This window comes from Mauremys reevesii, linkage group 5 (genome assembly GCF_016161935.1).
Source record: "Mauremys reevesii isolate NIE-2019 linkage group 5, ASM1616193v1, whole genome shotgun sequence".
Lineage (NCBI taxonomy): Eukaryota > Metazoa > Chordata > Testudines > Geoemydidae > Mauremys > Mauremys reevesii.
In genome coordinates, this window is record NC_052627.1 from 137,088,811 (window position 1) to 137,103,689 (window position 14,879).

At 52.9% G+C, this 14,879-nt stretch overlaps 1 protein-coding gene across 2 annotated transcripts in view; it reads right to left on the reverse strand.

The window, feature by feature from the left end:
* C5H20orf27 (chromosome 5 C20orf27 homolog) overlaps window positions 1-14,879 on the reverse strand; it is a 163,992-nt gene that overhangs the window by 109,400 nt on the left and 39,713 nt on the right. For both annotated transcript variants that reach the window (XM_039540921.1, XM_039540920.1), the window contains one exon: window positions 9,982-10,078. In XM_039540921.1, the coding sequence (XP_039396855.1) occupies window positions 9,982-10,000 (19 nt within the window). In that variant the 5' untranslated portion in view covers window positions 10,001-10,078. The remainder of the gene's footprint in view (window positions 1-9,981; window positions 10,079-14,879) is intronic.

Below are 14,879 nucleotides of genomic sequence, written 5' to 3' on the forward strand. Positions count from 1 at the left end.
TAGTGTAGATGTGGCCTCAGACTCTTTGGGTTCGTGTGGTATCTCTTTAAGACAGAGTCCAGCCTTGGAATTGGTAGCAGTTAAGGATCTGAAAACTGGTGAACAGGCTTCTGTCTGTGTTGATGCAAATTACCTGGCTGATAGGGAGAAGAAAGGTTTCAGAGTAGCAGCAGTGTTAGTCTGTATCCACAAAAAGAACAGGAGTACTTGTGGCACCTTAGAGACTAACAAATATATATATGCTCAAATAAATTTGATAGTCTCTAAGGTGCCACAAGTACTCCTGTTCTTTTTTTAGGGAGAAGATGACTTTCTAATAGCTGTTAGCAAAGAGAGCCCACCCAATCAGCCAGTGAATTCTGTTAAGCAAGAGAAATCAGGGTTTGATCCTACAGGACAAGGAGAAAAAAAGAGAACTTAATTTTGCAAAGGGAAGCCACGGGGTAACCCTAAAAGGCCCAAACCCCAATGGCATCGAGCCAAAGGTGTGGCATAACAAAAATGATTGTAGATGGACACTTGCAATGGATTTGTTGTTATTGCTAATGGTAATTTTGGTAACTAATGTGTTGCTATTACCAAAAACTGTATAAATGTACCATGTGCCTAATCTTTTGGAAAATCCCTTAACCATGCTAAGAGTGATACATAAGGACACACTTTATGTTAAAAGGCCTTGTAATACGGATGGTTCACAGTTAGTGCCTGTAAACCATCTTGGAACTTTTCACAGGAAAAAAAAAGACATTCCAAGCCTAAAGTGCTGTATAAAAAGGAAAACTGAGGCACACGACCATATTGCTTTCATGGCTAAATGCCAAGATTCCTGTACTATAGACAACATTAATATCTACATTGTCTTGATATTAATTGGGTTCCAAACATTTGCCAGAGCTTGGATGGATAAAGTAGCTATGTCCTTTAGCTCTTGGCAAATGACGCATACAGGAACCATGTTCCAAGAGCAGATCCAATCCACTATTGGTCTAAGTTTTACCTTAAGTTTGTAAAAAGATTCAATCATGTTATTGAACACGACTTGAATAAACCATTTATGTTATACACCAATACTAGCTGTAGTAAGGCAGAACCAAGGATGGGGGGCTCTTGGGATGCAGTCAGTGATGTTTGTGTCATCCCTTCCTGCATCAATGTTGCGTTGGGGGTGTGACGTTATTGACAAACTGTGACCGTATAGGTCATTGTTGCAACCACTGTTATATATTTGCAGCAAATATTGTACAAAGGTTGTCGTGTGAGGTGTCTATGAAGCGATTATGATTTGCTGGTTATAATTATGCTAGCTGTATGTGTGTATCATTTTTGTATTTGAAGTTATGGATATGGGCTGTGTACTTGTATCTCAGATGTATTTGATTCTAAGTAGCCTCAGTGAAACATTTGGTCAGCTTCTTGAGAAAGGACTATTCTCAGTAACTGCCCAATAAAGAAACACTTAAATGACAATGAACTTTGGGAGATGCCAAACCATATCTGAGCTTTCCTGGGAGCGTTCAAACTAGCATGTAAACAATGGCGTCGGCCTGCAAACTGAGTCATGCACAGACTTGTGACTTGCCCATGTCACTCCAGATGCCTTACTGTGGAAAATCACAGCAGCAAGATGAACAAAGGGGTGTCCTTCCATGGGCAGGGAATATAAAAGGCCCTGAAAACTCCTCCATTTTGTCTTCAATCCTGCTTCTTACTTCTGGAGGAACTTTGCTAGAAACTGAAGCTCTGAACAAAGGACTGAATGACCCATCCCAGCTATGGATGTACTCCAGAGCCTTGATTTGAACCTGCAGTTTATTACATCACTACTACAAGCCTGAATCAAGAACTTTGCCATTACTGTATGTAATTCTATTTAACCAATTCTAGCTCTCATCTATATTTCTTTCTTTTAATGAATAAACCTTTAGATTCTAAAGGATTGGCAACAGTGTGATTTGTGGGTAAGATCTGACTTGTGTATTGACCTGGGTCTAGGGCTTGGTCCTTTGGGATCAGGAGAACTTTTTTTCTTTTACTGGGGTATTGGTTTTCATAACCATTTATCCCATAACAAGTGGCACTGGTGATGATACTGGGGAAACTGGAGTGTCTAAGGGAATTGCTTGTGTGACTTGTGGTTAGCCAGTGGGGTGAGACCAACGTCCTCTCTGGCTGGCTGGTTTGGTGCCTTAGAAGTGGAGAAACCCCAGCCTGGGGCTGTGACTGCCCTGCTCCAAGCAATTTGTCCTGAACTGATACTCTCAGAAGTGTCTCACCAAGGGCAGCATCATTACAGATGGGTATCAGCACAGAAGCTGGCCACAGAGAACACTGGAGGCGGTGTCTGGGCCAATGGGCTCGTCCAAACAGCTGGGTGGAGAAGGAACACTGACCAATGGAAATACCAAGGGGATGGCGCTTTGCAGGAGCCCTGGCCAATGGGGGCAGGAGATGCAGAATTTGGGAGTAAGCCCAGTAGGGTGTTTTGGGGAAATAGCCAATAGCAGCAGCAGCTAATGAGCAACAGGCTTTGTAGTGAGTGGCCAGGCCTGCAGTGCGGGGAGCCGTTGGCTGGAGGCAGAAGGAGCAAGGATAGGAAGGCGGGTAAAGGGGTGTGCTCTTAAAAACGGTGTCCTCTGTGCGGCATGACCTCGCACGCACCGTGCATCCCAGGTCACACGGGCGGGGGCAGGCCCACCCCATTCCCAGCAGGACCCGAATGTCCAGCATTCTGCGACTGCGTGAGCAGCCACCCCATAAGGACCTCCTGGTACACACACGTTCTAAGCCTCCCTGCCCCAGAGAGCTCGCATCCACGATTGAGCTGCAAAGCAGCAGCTGAACAGACAAACGGGACAGCGGCGGAAGGACAAGGGGAGAACGGACAGAGGGGCGTCTGTCTTGTAACAGAGGTCTCAGCGGGCATAGTGCACGTGCCAAGGAGTAGAGAAGAAAAGGTGCAAGTTGCATCGACGTAGATTCACCTCTCAATTTAGCCCTCAGTCTCTGCAGAAAGAGAAGGGATAAACAGACTTGCTGGTGGGGAGCAGGGACAATCCGTAGGGTTTATTTTAAAAAGGAAGGTTATTGAGAATTTAGGGTTCTAGCCATTTGGACTCACAAGGGGGCTGGCAAATCAGCTTGGACCCTGAGGCTCCTGAGGGACATACGGCTGGAGGGAGGGGGGGAGGGGGGGAATCAAGGAAGCCTGGGGTTTGCTGGAGCTGGACCCGAGTTTTAACCACATACAGCAGATGCTCCCGGGTTCCATTCTCGAGGATCTTGGAGCATCCTGCCTTTGGTTTGATGCCAGGCTTCCCAGAGAAAGGGTGCGTACGTATCAGAGAGACAACGCTCGCTCCTAACGCTGCTCCATCTGCCGCGTCACCTTACTAGAGAACTAGGACAGCACGTGGGGCTGCCTTCAGCTGTCTACCTGCACCAGCAGCCTTGCAATTCCGCAGCGTCACCCGGAAACTCCCACACGGCTGGGCTGCACCAGCTGCCAAAACACTCGATCCAGGCACCTCATCTACCACAAAGAGCCGCTTGGCTCATCTTCCAGCATCTCAAGCCTTCGAGGAGATGGCAGCGTATTTGAATCCCCTCCAGATCCCATCAGTTCCACGGTCACTCACCTGTCCTGAGGTTTCACCAGTGACACTTTATCCTCCAGCTAATGGGCAAACTCACTACTGGGACTGGAAGCCCTTCACATTCCTTCTCACACCTGCCTGTGGATCACACAGCTGGGACACTGACGGGCCCATGTGTGAAAGAGGTTTGACGACAGACAGAGCCCAGGCTCACAGGGCTTGCAAAGGGCCCAAAGCCACAGATTTTGCTCTGGAAAAATCCTATTGCCCAGGCCCCCGGAGCAAGAAGTGCCGTGCTCAGAGTAAAAATAATGCCCAGGGCAACAGTCACCGCATGTGCCTAACTGGTTGTGCCTGAAGGCCAGCCAGGAATGGACAGACGCTGGAGTCCTCGGGTTCTCCAGAGAGCACGGACAGGCTTCTGAGCCGCTACAGCCCACGGCAAGGCTCAAAGCAAGGGAGGCAGGACTGCTAGCTTTGCCTCCTGGAATTAAGGGCACGCAGCGTGGGCCACCTACTGCATGCTGGAGACTCCCTGCCCTCCATGGGAAGTCTGTGTCCAGGACCGGGCCCTTAGCAAATACTGCTCCCTCGACTGCAGCCCTGATTTGCAGAAACAGCCTCCCAGGCTGTGGCGCAGCTGATGTCGGCACGGCTGGCTGCCTGGCATGAAGGTGTAACGTGGCATCGACAGTGCCCAGCAAAGGCTGCCCACATGCAGACACACTCTGTATAAAGTCAGACGTTCTGCCCTTGCCTGGAGTTTGTAAAGCCAGATCCCTGCCTAACCCTCCTCCTTCCCAGCAGGGGCTCCCCGAGCGCTCCTACCTTCAAGCTAGTCAGCCCCAGCCCCTAGCATCCTCCCTGCCGGACCATTCCCACCTCCCTGGAAGGAATCAAACCAGCCACCCCTGCCTTGGTGCTGACCCCTGACAAGTGGGTCTCATTCACAGCCTGACCCTGTGCGATGCTGCTTTGGATTTCAAAGGTGGACACCCACATACGTAACTTATCCAGCTTATCCTTTCACCACGTTGGCCACTCAGTCTTCTTCCTGCTGCACCATTTGTCCCCCTTTCAGTGCTGGGGGCGGATCGAGAACATTAGCAGGATACAGTCCCAGAAGGATTCTGTTTGCACCTGGACCCACATGGCACCTGGCTTTATGGGGGCCTCCTCTCTCAGGCCATTGGGCCACATACGAGATAAACCTTATGGGAAGGCAGCACACGGATTACACCAAACAGTCGGCTCCCGTGGGCTTGCAAGCATGTGAGACCAGCTGATTAGACATGTGTTTACTAGGCCATTGGAACATAGCACTCCGCAGATCAGCTCAGAACAGGGGGCCCTTCCAGCCAAGCATCTTTGTCTGGCACGGGAGCCAGATGCTTTGGCTGAAGTCACAAAGGACCGTGCGGCCGAACGGGTTCCTGGGGAGTTCTTCTCGGAATTCTTTCTGCCTGTTCACATCCTGCTCGCCAAGATGCGTGGCCTGGGGGGTGGGAGGCCCCGTGAAAGGGGCTGAGCTGCAGGGCTCTGTCCTCCTTTGTGAGCTGTGCTCCTGGAGAAGGGAACGCTTGGCTGGCTTCGGTTTCTAACCCCTCCACACTCAGATTTGGCAGGAGGAGGGAGGGGTTCTGCTGGTGGGATTATTTGGCTGAGAGCTGCCCAGCCCCACCCTGACGCTGTTACATTTGCAACTCGCATATTTCGTGACAGCTCTAAAATGCCCAAACATGCAGCTGATTAAGAGCAGCCAGCAGCATTCCTCCACAGCCCTCTGTCCGCAAAGCCAACTGCTCCTCTGCCTGGCGACTTCTTCCTCTCTCCCAAAATGATCCTCTACAGCCCAAACTACAGAGCGGCGGGCCAGTGCTGCAGTGCCAGCTCCTCTCAGGGCACCGCGCAGGGCACGAAACGCACCTGGACTATGGGAAATGCCTCCTCTGCCACCGGAGGAAAGAGACGCAGGGCACCCCACACCGTGACGGCCAATCACGCTCCTCACCCCAGGAACGAGGCAATGCCCTGGTGCACAAAGATGATGCGATGGATGAGGGGAGAGACACTGGTTAAAACCTCTCTCCAGGAACTGAGCCCTAGTATCCAACCCTGGGGCAAGATGCAGAGGGGGGTCCCTGAGATTGCAGTAATCCCCATGTTCCTGCTCCACAAGGGATGGTGGCAGTGGTTATGCATAGCAGAAGATCTAGTACTCATGACCTCCTCTAGTCCCCTCCCCAGCCCAGCACTCCTGGCGCACAGACCTCCCTCCAGGCAGAGAGAAACCCTCCACTTCCACCAGGTCCGGGGCTCTGCGTAGAGTCGAGTGGCAGGTTTGTTCCCCCACCCCAGCACCATACAGCAGCCATCCCAAAGGCTCCCAGCTGGCAGAGACGCCAGAGCAGATTGCTACATTCTTAAAGAAAATCTTCAAAGCACAACGAGTCTTTTTTGACTACCAAAATGTGAGAATAATTAACCCAGCATTGTTCCTCCAAAATCGCTTGGCAAAAAACCTGCTTCTATTTGCATTCAAAATAAATGCTTCAAGATGCACAAGTCGGCACCCAGCATCGGGTACCCCTCCCTCCACTGCAGGATTCATACAGCACTTGAGAATTAATGGAATTAGTACTCCAGCCCTTGAAACAGGTCCCCCCAGCCTTCCCAGGGCTGAGGGTAACAGGCTCCCATTGCCTCTGCTCCCTGGCTGCTTTGCGAGCACCAAACAAGGATGCTGAAGCCAAAGGATTGGCAGCTCCCCTCTGCCCTGACATACTGCTCAACTGGCAGATGGTGAGAACGAAAGGAAAAGGGGGAGAGGTGGGAGGTCTGACTCCCTCATCCACTTACACCCGTCATTGTAGGATCTGAGCCTCAGTCCCTAATGGATTTATCCTCACAACCTCCCTGTGAGGCAGGCCTATTATCCCCATTGCACAGATGGGAAACTGAGGCAGAGAAACACTCTGGGGCAAGCCTAAGGTCACACAGGGAGTCTGTGGTGCAGCAAGGATTTGAACCCAGGTCCTAGGCTAATGCCCTCTCCACTAGGCCATCCATCCCAGCCTCTCTGCAGTCCTTCATTCCAAGACCCAGCCGCAGAGGGGCAGAGAGAGTGGGGATGGGAGCGGGGAGTCTGTGGCAGCGCTGTCGGAAACACAAAGCCAACCCACGATCACTGGGCTCCAGAGGCTGTTTCTAGACACTTGGCTTTAGCGGACGTGCCCTGGAGACCGCGTATGGAAGCCACGCTCCCAAGGAGATGTGTCAGCTATGGAGGAACTGATGCGTCTGCTACAGCCCCTCAACAGATTCAAGCCGCGGCGAGCAGGGATGGATCTATCCAGGGACTCTCACAGCCTCCCATCACCTTTCCTTTCTGTGGGTTCACCCCAGAAGTTACCCACGCCACCTCATGCTGCAAACTCAGCAGGTCCCAGCAGCTAAGCAGGCTGGGTCAGGGCTAGTTGATATTGGGCGACTGCCTAGGAAAACCCACAGTGCAGCAGTGTGCATGTTATGCTGTCTCAGAACGCCTCATCACCAGTGCCCCAGCATGGTGCTAGGGAATCCTGGGGTGCTAGGGGGACAGTCTTCCAGAGGAAACGTAGACCAGAGGCCCTGACCATTTGTGGTTCTTAACCCTCCCCCCGGCACTTTCACAGCAGCAAGGTGTTTGTAGTCGCAGTAACTAGATTCACTGTACAGCTTCAACTACAGCCAGTCCTCTCTTTGTGCTGCAGGCTGGCTGTGTGCTGTTCAACACCTCCTGAGTCCAGCACCAGAGGTGACTGCATTTCAGTGACGGGAAGATGATATTTATATTAGGTGGCAAACTCTTCTGTGCAGGGACCTTGCTCTCATTGTCCAGGAGGCACCAGGCTACACTATAACAAACCCAGCAGTCAGACCGCAAGGAAGGGTTCCCTGTTGCATAAGGCTCTGGGCTGGGACTCAGGAGACCTGGCCCAGTTCCTGGCTCTGCCAGACTTTCTGGGTGACCTTGAGCAGGTCACTTCAGCTCTGGTCTCAATGCTGCACCTGCAAGAGGAGGATGCGGCTATTCCCATCGTCTGCGTTGCCTGTTTGGACAGCCCCGGCCCGAGGGAGTTCACACTCGTACTGTGTGTGTGCAGCAGCACCTAGTGCAACAGGCCCCAATCGCAGCCGTGTCCTCTGGGCACGACGGCAGCACAGACAGCACTTGGCTGCCAAGTTCCAGCTACGCTGAGGAACTTGAAATCAAAATCAGCTCGCGGAGCCACAGCAGCAGCCCGGCCAGGTGTGAGCGCCAGGGCACGCCTGACCTGCATGCAAAGGGAGTGGAGGCGGATACAGGAACATGAGTCAGCAAGAAAGATGCTCACTCCGGATTGGAGAGATTATCTAGCTGTGCATCTCTCTCACATCCCTTTGGGTGGGCTGGGGGGAAGGTGTCTTACTCCAGGATCTGCCACGGAAGGGGAGGAGTTGGCCAACACCATGAGCGATTTTCACCTACCCTGTCCCCTGCAGGGTCACCGCAGTCAATCGCCAGGTGGCCCAGCCTAGTGACCGGTGCCCTGCCCAGCCACGCCCAGCCCTAGGTTCAGGGCAGAGGCTCCCCCGGCCTGGCTGAGCAGGGCTGAAATGCAGCACCAGGGAACCCCAGATGGTTCCTCTGCCCTGGAAAGGGGGTGGCCGGGACAGGGTGTTGTGAGAGGGACAGCAAGCAGCAGAACAAACAGCGGGCTAGTAACTACCAGCCCCATCATCTCCAGGGGGGCAGGGAACCCCCCGAGCTCCCTGCAGCTCATTCTGACACGAGGCTGCATTGGCACCTCTCCCCATCCACAAGCCCCCACCCAGCCACGGCGAGTCAGGGCACATGAACGCAGGCTCAGCACTTCCCTGGTGAGACAGCCCCCTACATTCCACATGTCCCACTGGGGGGCGACCGCTGGCCAAGGAGAGCGGCACAGCGGGATCCGGCTACGATCCCCTCGGCCTGCAGAGTGCCAGCTCGGCAGAGCACCAACAGCGGGGCTGCCATGGGACAAAGGTGGGACCCTGCCCCCCATTTAAACTCCCCTCTCCCAGCGGAGCAGGATGGCAGTGCTGGGACGTCCATAGTTACCAGCTGTGGAAGGTGCAGGTTTGTCCTTCAGCCTAGGAAGCCTTGGGGGTCTCAACCTTCAGTGGCCACAGCAGACTAAGAGGGGCTCCTCTAACTCGCCCCCCGCAAAGCCTCAAGTGCCGTGGCGCTATGAAGGGCTGCTGCAGACTGAGCAGCCAGCCCAAGGAGGAGGGCAGGGTCTCAGGCATCCCAACCCCGTAGCCACAGCAAGGAGGGTGAGCCCACATCACCGGCCCCACGATCCCCTGCTTGGCTGCTGTTCGGCAACTTACGGAGAGCGGAACCTGAGCCAGCTGCACTGGCAGATTTTCAGCACAGGAGGGAAGAGCTCCCGTGTTCCTGGTTAAAATCCCTTCGGGGGAAACAAGCAGACCCCAGCAGCCAACAGAGGCACTCGATAGCGTCCAAGTCCACTCCCAGACTGAGAGGAGAGAAACGCAGTGCTGGGCACTTTAAAAATAAAACAAGCAAGGAGACACACAGAGAGACTCTTCTCTCTGTCAATCCTGAGCCACGGTGCCCCCAGGACACATAGCACCAGCCTCCTTCCCAAGCCCGAACAAGATCAAACTGACTGGGAATTGCACTGAGCAGGGCATAGGAAAGCCATTATCAGACAGCTGGGATCATGGACACCAGCCGGCAGCCAAACCCCACCAGCAATGAGGAAAGGCAGCCTGTCTCTCCCCCCTCACACCCCCCTCACCTGACCGAGGGAGGCATTGCCAGTACCCTGGCAAGCCCCTGGATTGCATCTGGCTAAGTACCGCAGCAAGACCCATCCCCGCTGCAGACTCAACGCGCAGCAAAGACACAAAATGTCATTGGATTCCCCCTCCCTGTCCTGGCTTCGCTCGCCAGAGCTCCCAGTCGAAGCTACAGATGCCCAGGTGGGCGCGCAAACCAAGTTACAGCACGTCGATCAAGGCGACTCATCTCGCGACAGCAGCCTGAAGAAATGGTTCTAGATCAGACTCGCCAGGTAATTGCGAAGGGTCGGGGGAAGCGCCAGCACCCGCCTCCCCAAAACACAGGATTAAAACAAGTCCAAGTTCTAAAATCTAAAGCGGAAGGGAAGTTCAGCTTTCAAAATCAGAGACAAGATCCGACTTCTAGGGCTAAACTATTTTGAATTTCAAATTTACCACCCTGTCTTAGCCTGGTTTCTGCAAGTAGCAGAGAAAAACAATTCAACTTGCAAGGGAGCAGGAGCTCCGTCCCTGCTTACGCAGACCAGAGAGCCCCTGCAGCATGGTAACTTACCCTTATTAGCTGCAGCCATCTAGCCCACAGGCGTGTTCAAACTTCAGGCGAATGGGCAGGTGGCCATCCTCCACACAGCGACCTCTTCCAACACGAGCTGGGGAAGGGAAGGGGACAGAATTGGACAGGTTAGCGGGGGAAGAATCAACCTATCATCCGATCACTGCCTGCAGGAAGGTCTTGTATTGAAGCACTGCACCCGATCAGCGCCCGAAAAGGCTTCTTCTGGGTCCTAGCGTCTGACAGGCGTAAGACACTCAGAAAACCATGCTAAGGCTGCGGTGCGACAAGTGGAAGCAGGCGCAGAACATCCCCTGTAAAAGCCAATCCTCCAGCTGGAACTTGGGTCCTGGAGCACACGCTCGAGCACAGTCCTGCATCTGCAGTCACGCAGAGGCTCTGTCTACTCGCAGTACCGCCGAGGCAGGACAACCCCAAGGGTTAAAGCAGGCCAAGCGATGCTCAGCGGGGAAGTGGATGGTGAGAGCAGCCTCCCTGCAGCTTATATGAATTAAAAGATCCCCTTGCTTCTTGGAAACAAAGGAGCACTCAAATAGATACCCTGGAACTGGCTTCAGCACTCAAGCGGTCGTCTTCAGCCACTTGGGTGACAGACGCTGGGCTTGGTCGGGCACTCAGCACAACAGGGCTCAGTCCCCAGCTCTGCCACAGACTCCCCGGGTGACCCCAAGGGAGTCACTTAACCTCTGGGCCTCTGATCCCCATAACACATTTCCCTTCTCCCGCCCTTTGTCTCGTCTACTTCAATTTTGGGGGCAGGAGCTGCCTCTTACGCTGCCTCCCTCTGTTACCCTGCACAATGCGGCCCTGATCTTAGCTGAGCCCCCCAGGTGCTACTGCATTACAAACAGGAAACGTGCCATGCCATATAAAGGTAGAAGCGTTTTAAAAGGAGATTGGTTTCCTTATGAAAGAAAAGGCAGCAGCCTGGTTTAGTGGAGCAGGCAACTGGGAGACAGAAGACCTATTCCCAGCCACTAGCTTGCCGTGTGACCCTGAGCAAAAGCTGCTGTGCCTCAGTTTACCCATCTGTACAATGGGGGAGGGCCCATGCAACCTTGACTTTCAAAGCACTGAGTTGTCAGCTAAAATGACGCTATGTAAATATTTTTCTACTCTAAAAGAAGCGGAAGAGAATGATTATCCAGAGACAGAGACAGATTTCAAACAGCAGATGTGTATCCCACCACGGATGTATCTCCCAGAAATGGTGTAAAACGGAGCCTTTACCTAACACTTGGGTTTTTTCCCTGAGAAATATCCTTAACGTATTCCCCCCACCCAGCCAGAACCAGCTAGAGTTTCATTAACACTTTTTTTAAACATTACAACATTTCTCCAGAGTCTCAACACAGAACAGTTTGTACCAGATACCAGAGCACACTTCTATTGAAAGTTGTTTGCAGACGCGTCAGAGATAAAAATAGGGCTTTGCCTCAGTTCTAGTCAAACCGCCCGTCTCTCCCACTCTTTTCTCGTTGATGCTGCAGCACCATCCACACTCTCATTTGGGATGAAGCGCCTGGCCCTGCCTGCATCAAGAGACATGGGTCAATGCCACCTCTAGCCCAGCCCTTATTCCCACAACATCCTCTCTACGCCAACAGCCAAGACAGACCCCAGAATGCCCAGACGTAAGGAGAAGAGGTGGAGTAGCTGTCCTGGTCCCCTCCAGCCTCAAAATGCAGAACTGGCCCCATCAAAGACAGACAGACACTGGAGTGCATCCATATGATCTGCCAGACAAAGGACAAGGGAACCTAGGACTCCTGGTGGTATCCAGAGTTCCAGGTGGGAAGCTGAGGAGTTTACAGAACTGCTGCCCAGCACAGTACTGGGGCCCCCAGATTCCTAGTCCGCAAGCCGTCAAATAGACAATCTCAATGATGCAGTGGTACCTGGCCTCATGGAAACCAAGAGATTCTCCCAGGCAGCCTCTGGACCTACACATGCAGCTGGACACATCTCAGATTCTATCGTCAGCCTAGGACTGGACACACTGGAGATGCCACCAACATACCGCTCTCCTGGTCTGACCAACGCCTCATGACCCTAGATGACCCGTCCCCAAACCTCCCTAGGACTTTCAACTCATCCAAGGAGAACAAGCCACCCAGATACACTAACTCATGGGTGCCTTGGCTGGGTAACAGTACAATCTCCTGACTGACGTCCCCCACCACTGACACCTTGGCCCCAAGCCATCCACTCCCCACCACCACCACCACACCGACCAAGAATATTGCCTTGAGCTACGGCAGATGAAGAGCAGAGGGAGACTGTTAGACACCAGTGATGTTAAAAACAAAACCAAGCACCTGAAACCCTCTGCCAGAAGCACAACCACAACCTCCAGGACAATGCCACTGCTGTAAAGGCAGCAAAACAAGCCTTCACTCCACCACAATCTCCATGGCACCAGCCAGCCATTCTTCTGCACAGCGAACTGGCTGACCATCCCGAATGGCAGACCCAAGCACCGACCCTTGCCAAGGGCTGTCAGCATACGGCACTGATAAGGTCCCTTTTTCAAACAAGAAACGGCAAAAGTTACGTCTATGCAATCCCATTGGAGCGCTGATCTGCAAAACCTTCATAACTGGTGATGACGCAGGAGAAGGAAAATACCCAGCTTGACCCTCTGATCCCAGAGGGAGTTGGGCGGACTGGCCAATAGGAAAAAAAAATTACTTGCAAACTCAGACCACCTTATATGGCAACTGCGACTCAGACAGCAAATGTTTCTGAAGACTGGCACACTGCTAATATAGTGCCTATTTTTAAAGAGAACCCTGGATTTCCTTTGGCAATCAGGAAAGAAAATCGTGACCATTATACATTAGCGGAGTATAAATCAAATGGCTAGTCCACAACTAGCAGAGTGCATTCAGTTCCGGTTGGCCAATCTCAGAAAGAATAGAGCAGAAATAAAGGGTCAAAGACGAGCAACAGAACAATGAAACTTCCACACGGAGAGAGATTGCAAAGACTGGAATTCTTTATTGGAGGGAGGAGATAAAGGGAGGGCTATAACAGAGGGACCCACCAGGTTTCTTACACTAAGCAAGCTTTGTCAAAGACATCTTTTCTCCTCCATGCATATGTTCCCTGGATATGCTCACAATATCTGACTACTCCAATGCTGTGTGCTCCTGCTAGCCTCCGAAGCCAGCACACCCACAGGAGAAGGAACTAGATTCTATTCCTTCCCACGCCGCTACCCAATTGCTCACTAATCTCCAGTTACAGGGACAATCCATTGCGTCTTTGCGAGCCTACTGAAGGGTGGCTCTGCAGAAACTTTGGTACTGCCCATGGTGCACTAGAACAGCGGTCTTCAATCTGTGGGGTCTGCCCCCTAGGGGGGCAGAGAGTAACATCTGGGGAGCACAGCTGGAGCCTGGACCCCAGGGGTCCCGGCCACTGGTCCCGCACCTGGGGGTCCGCTCCTGCCCCTGCCCCCAGCCTCGGCCCCCTTAACCCTGACCACATCCCACCCCACCCCCACAGCCGTGGCCCCACTCCTGGCTCCATGGAAGGGGGGGGACATGCAGACATGGGTAAGGGGGGCATGAGGTAAAAAGTTTCTGAACTACTGCTCTAGAAGGAGGAAACCCAGCTTGATTCTCTGAGCCCAGCCCAAGTTGACAGGGCTGGCAGTTAGTATAGTTTTTTCTGTTTTAGTTGTAAACTGAGCACTTCTTATATGGAAATTGAGACTCAAGACACAGAGCCCCATGATGTCCGTTTTACTGAGTCACTTTTCAGAGTAAAGCGCACTTTGCAGAGGAAGTTTGCTGCAATCGGATTTTAACTGGGACAGTTTTTAAACCACCAAAAACTTTAGAGCTTGCAAGTTCTTCGGATTCCTGTTCCAACTTTCTAAAAGTCATCCAGCTTCAAATCTCAGGAAAAGTGAATTCATTCAGCAGGTGCAATACAGCCTGGCCTAGATCTGATTATAAGAGAGAGTGACATCACATATCTCCGTTAGCCACATAGTGCAAGGAAAAGAACGAACAGATCTCGTCCTGCCTCTCAATAAAACCATTTTCCAATAGCACCATAACCTGTAAGGAAACAGAGCTCAGTTCTTGGAGGCGAGTAACAAAGCTTAGCTGGGTTTAAAATGAAACACAGACTTACATGCTGAACGCCCCATGCCCGGTTACCAGGTTTAGGGCTGGGACAAAGATTTAATTCGCCTTCCTAAAATTTCTTCAGCGCTTCCAGCGGGGTCTGCTAGCGATGCACCAAAACGCATCCGTCTGGACCAGGGGGTTGCAACTTTTTTCTTGCTGAGGCCTCCCCTCAACATGCTTTAAGAACGCCAGGGTCTGGCGGAGGGGGGAGAAACTCGGGGCATAGGCCTAGTTTTACTTCTATTTGGAGGGGCAAGAGCTGGTGTGGTTCGAGGCAGCTCTGCACAGCGGGGTCCAGGGAGGGAGCGCCCCCTCCACTCCCGACTCACTCCCGACGCCACCCAGCCTGTCTGGGCTGTGGGGGGACGCAACCAAAACATAACTCAAAGGGGGGAGTCAGGTCCAAGAGTCTGAAAACCGCTCAGGGTGCAGGGAAGGGGTAGCGAGAGGCTGTGTGCGGGAAGGGGAGTAGCTAGGGGCTGTGTGCGGGAAGGGGGGAGCTCAGGGGGTAGCTAGTGGATATGTGTGGGTGGAGGGGGCTCCCAGTGCTACTCCCAGCTTCGGCGGGCGGGCGCTGGGGCTCCCGGCTTCTCTCTCTCTCACACACACACCCCTCGCTGCTCCTGGTTGGAGTGGGGAGGAGGTTTGCCGGCTTCAGTCCTGCGCCGCTCCCAGCTGCAGGGCAGCCACCTCCTTTAGCCCCGCACTGCTCCCGGCTTCAGGGCTGGACTGGAC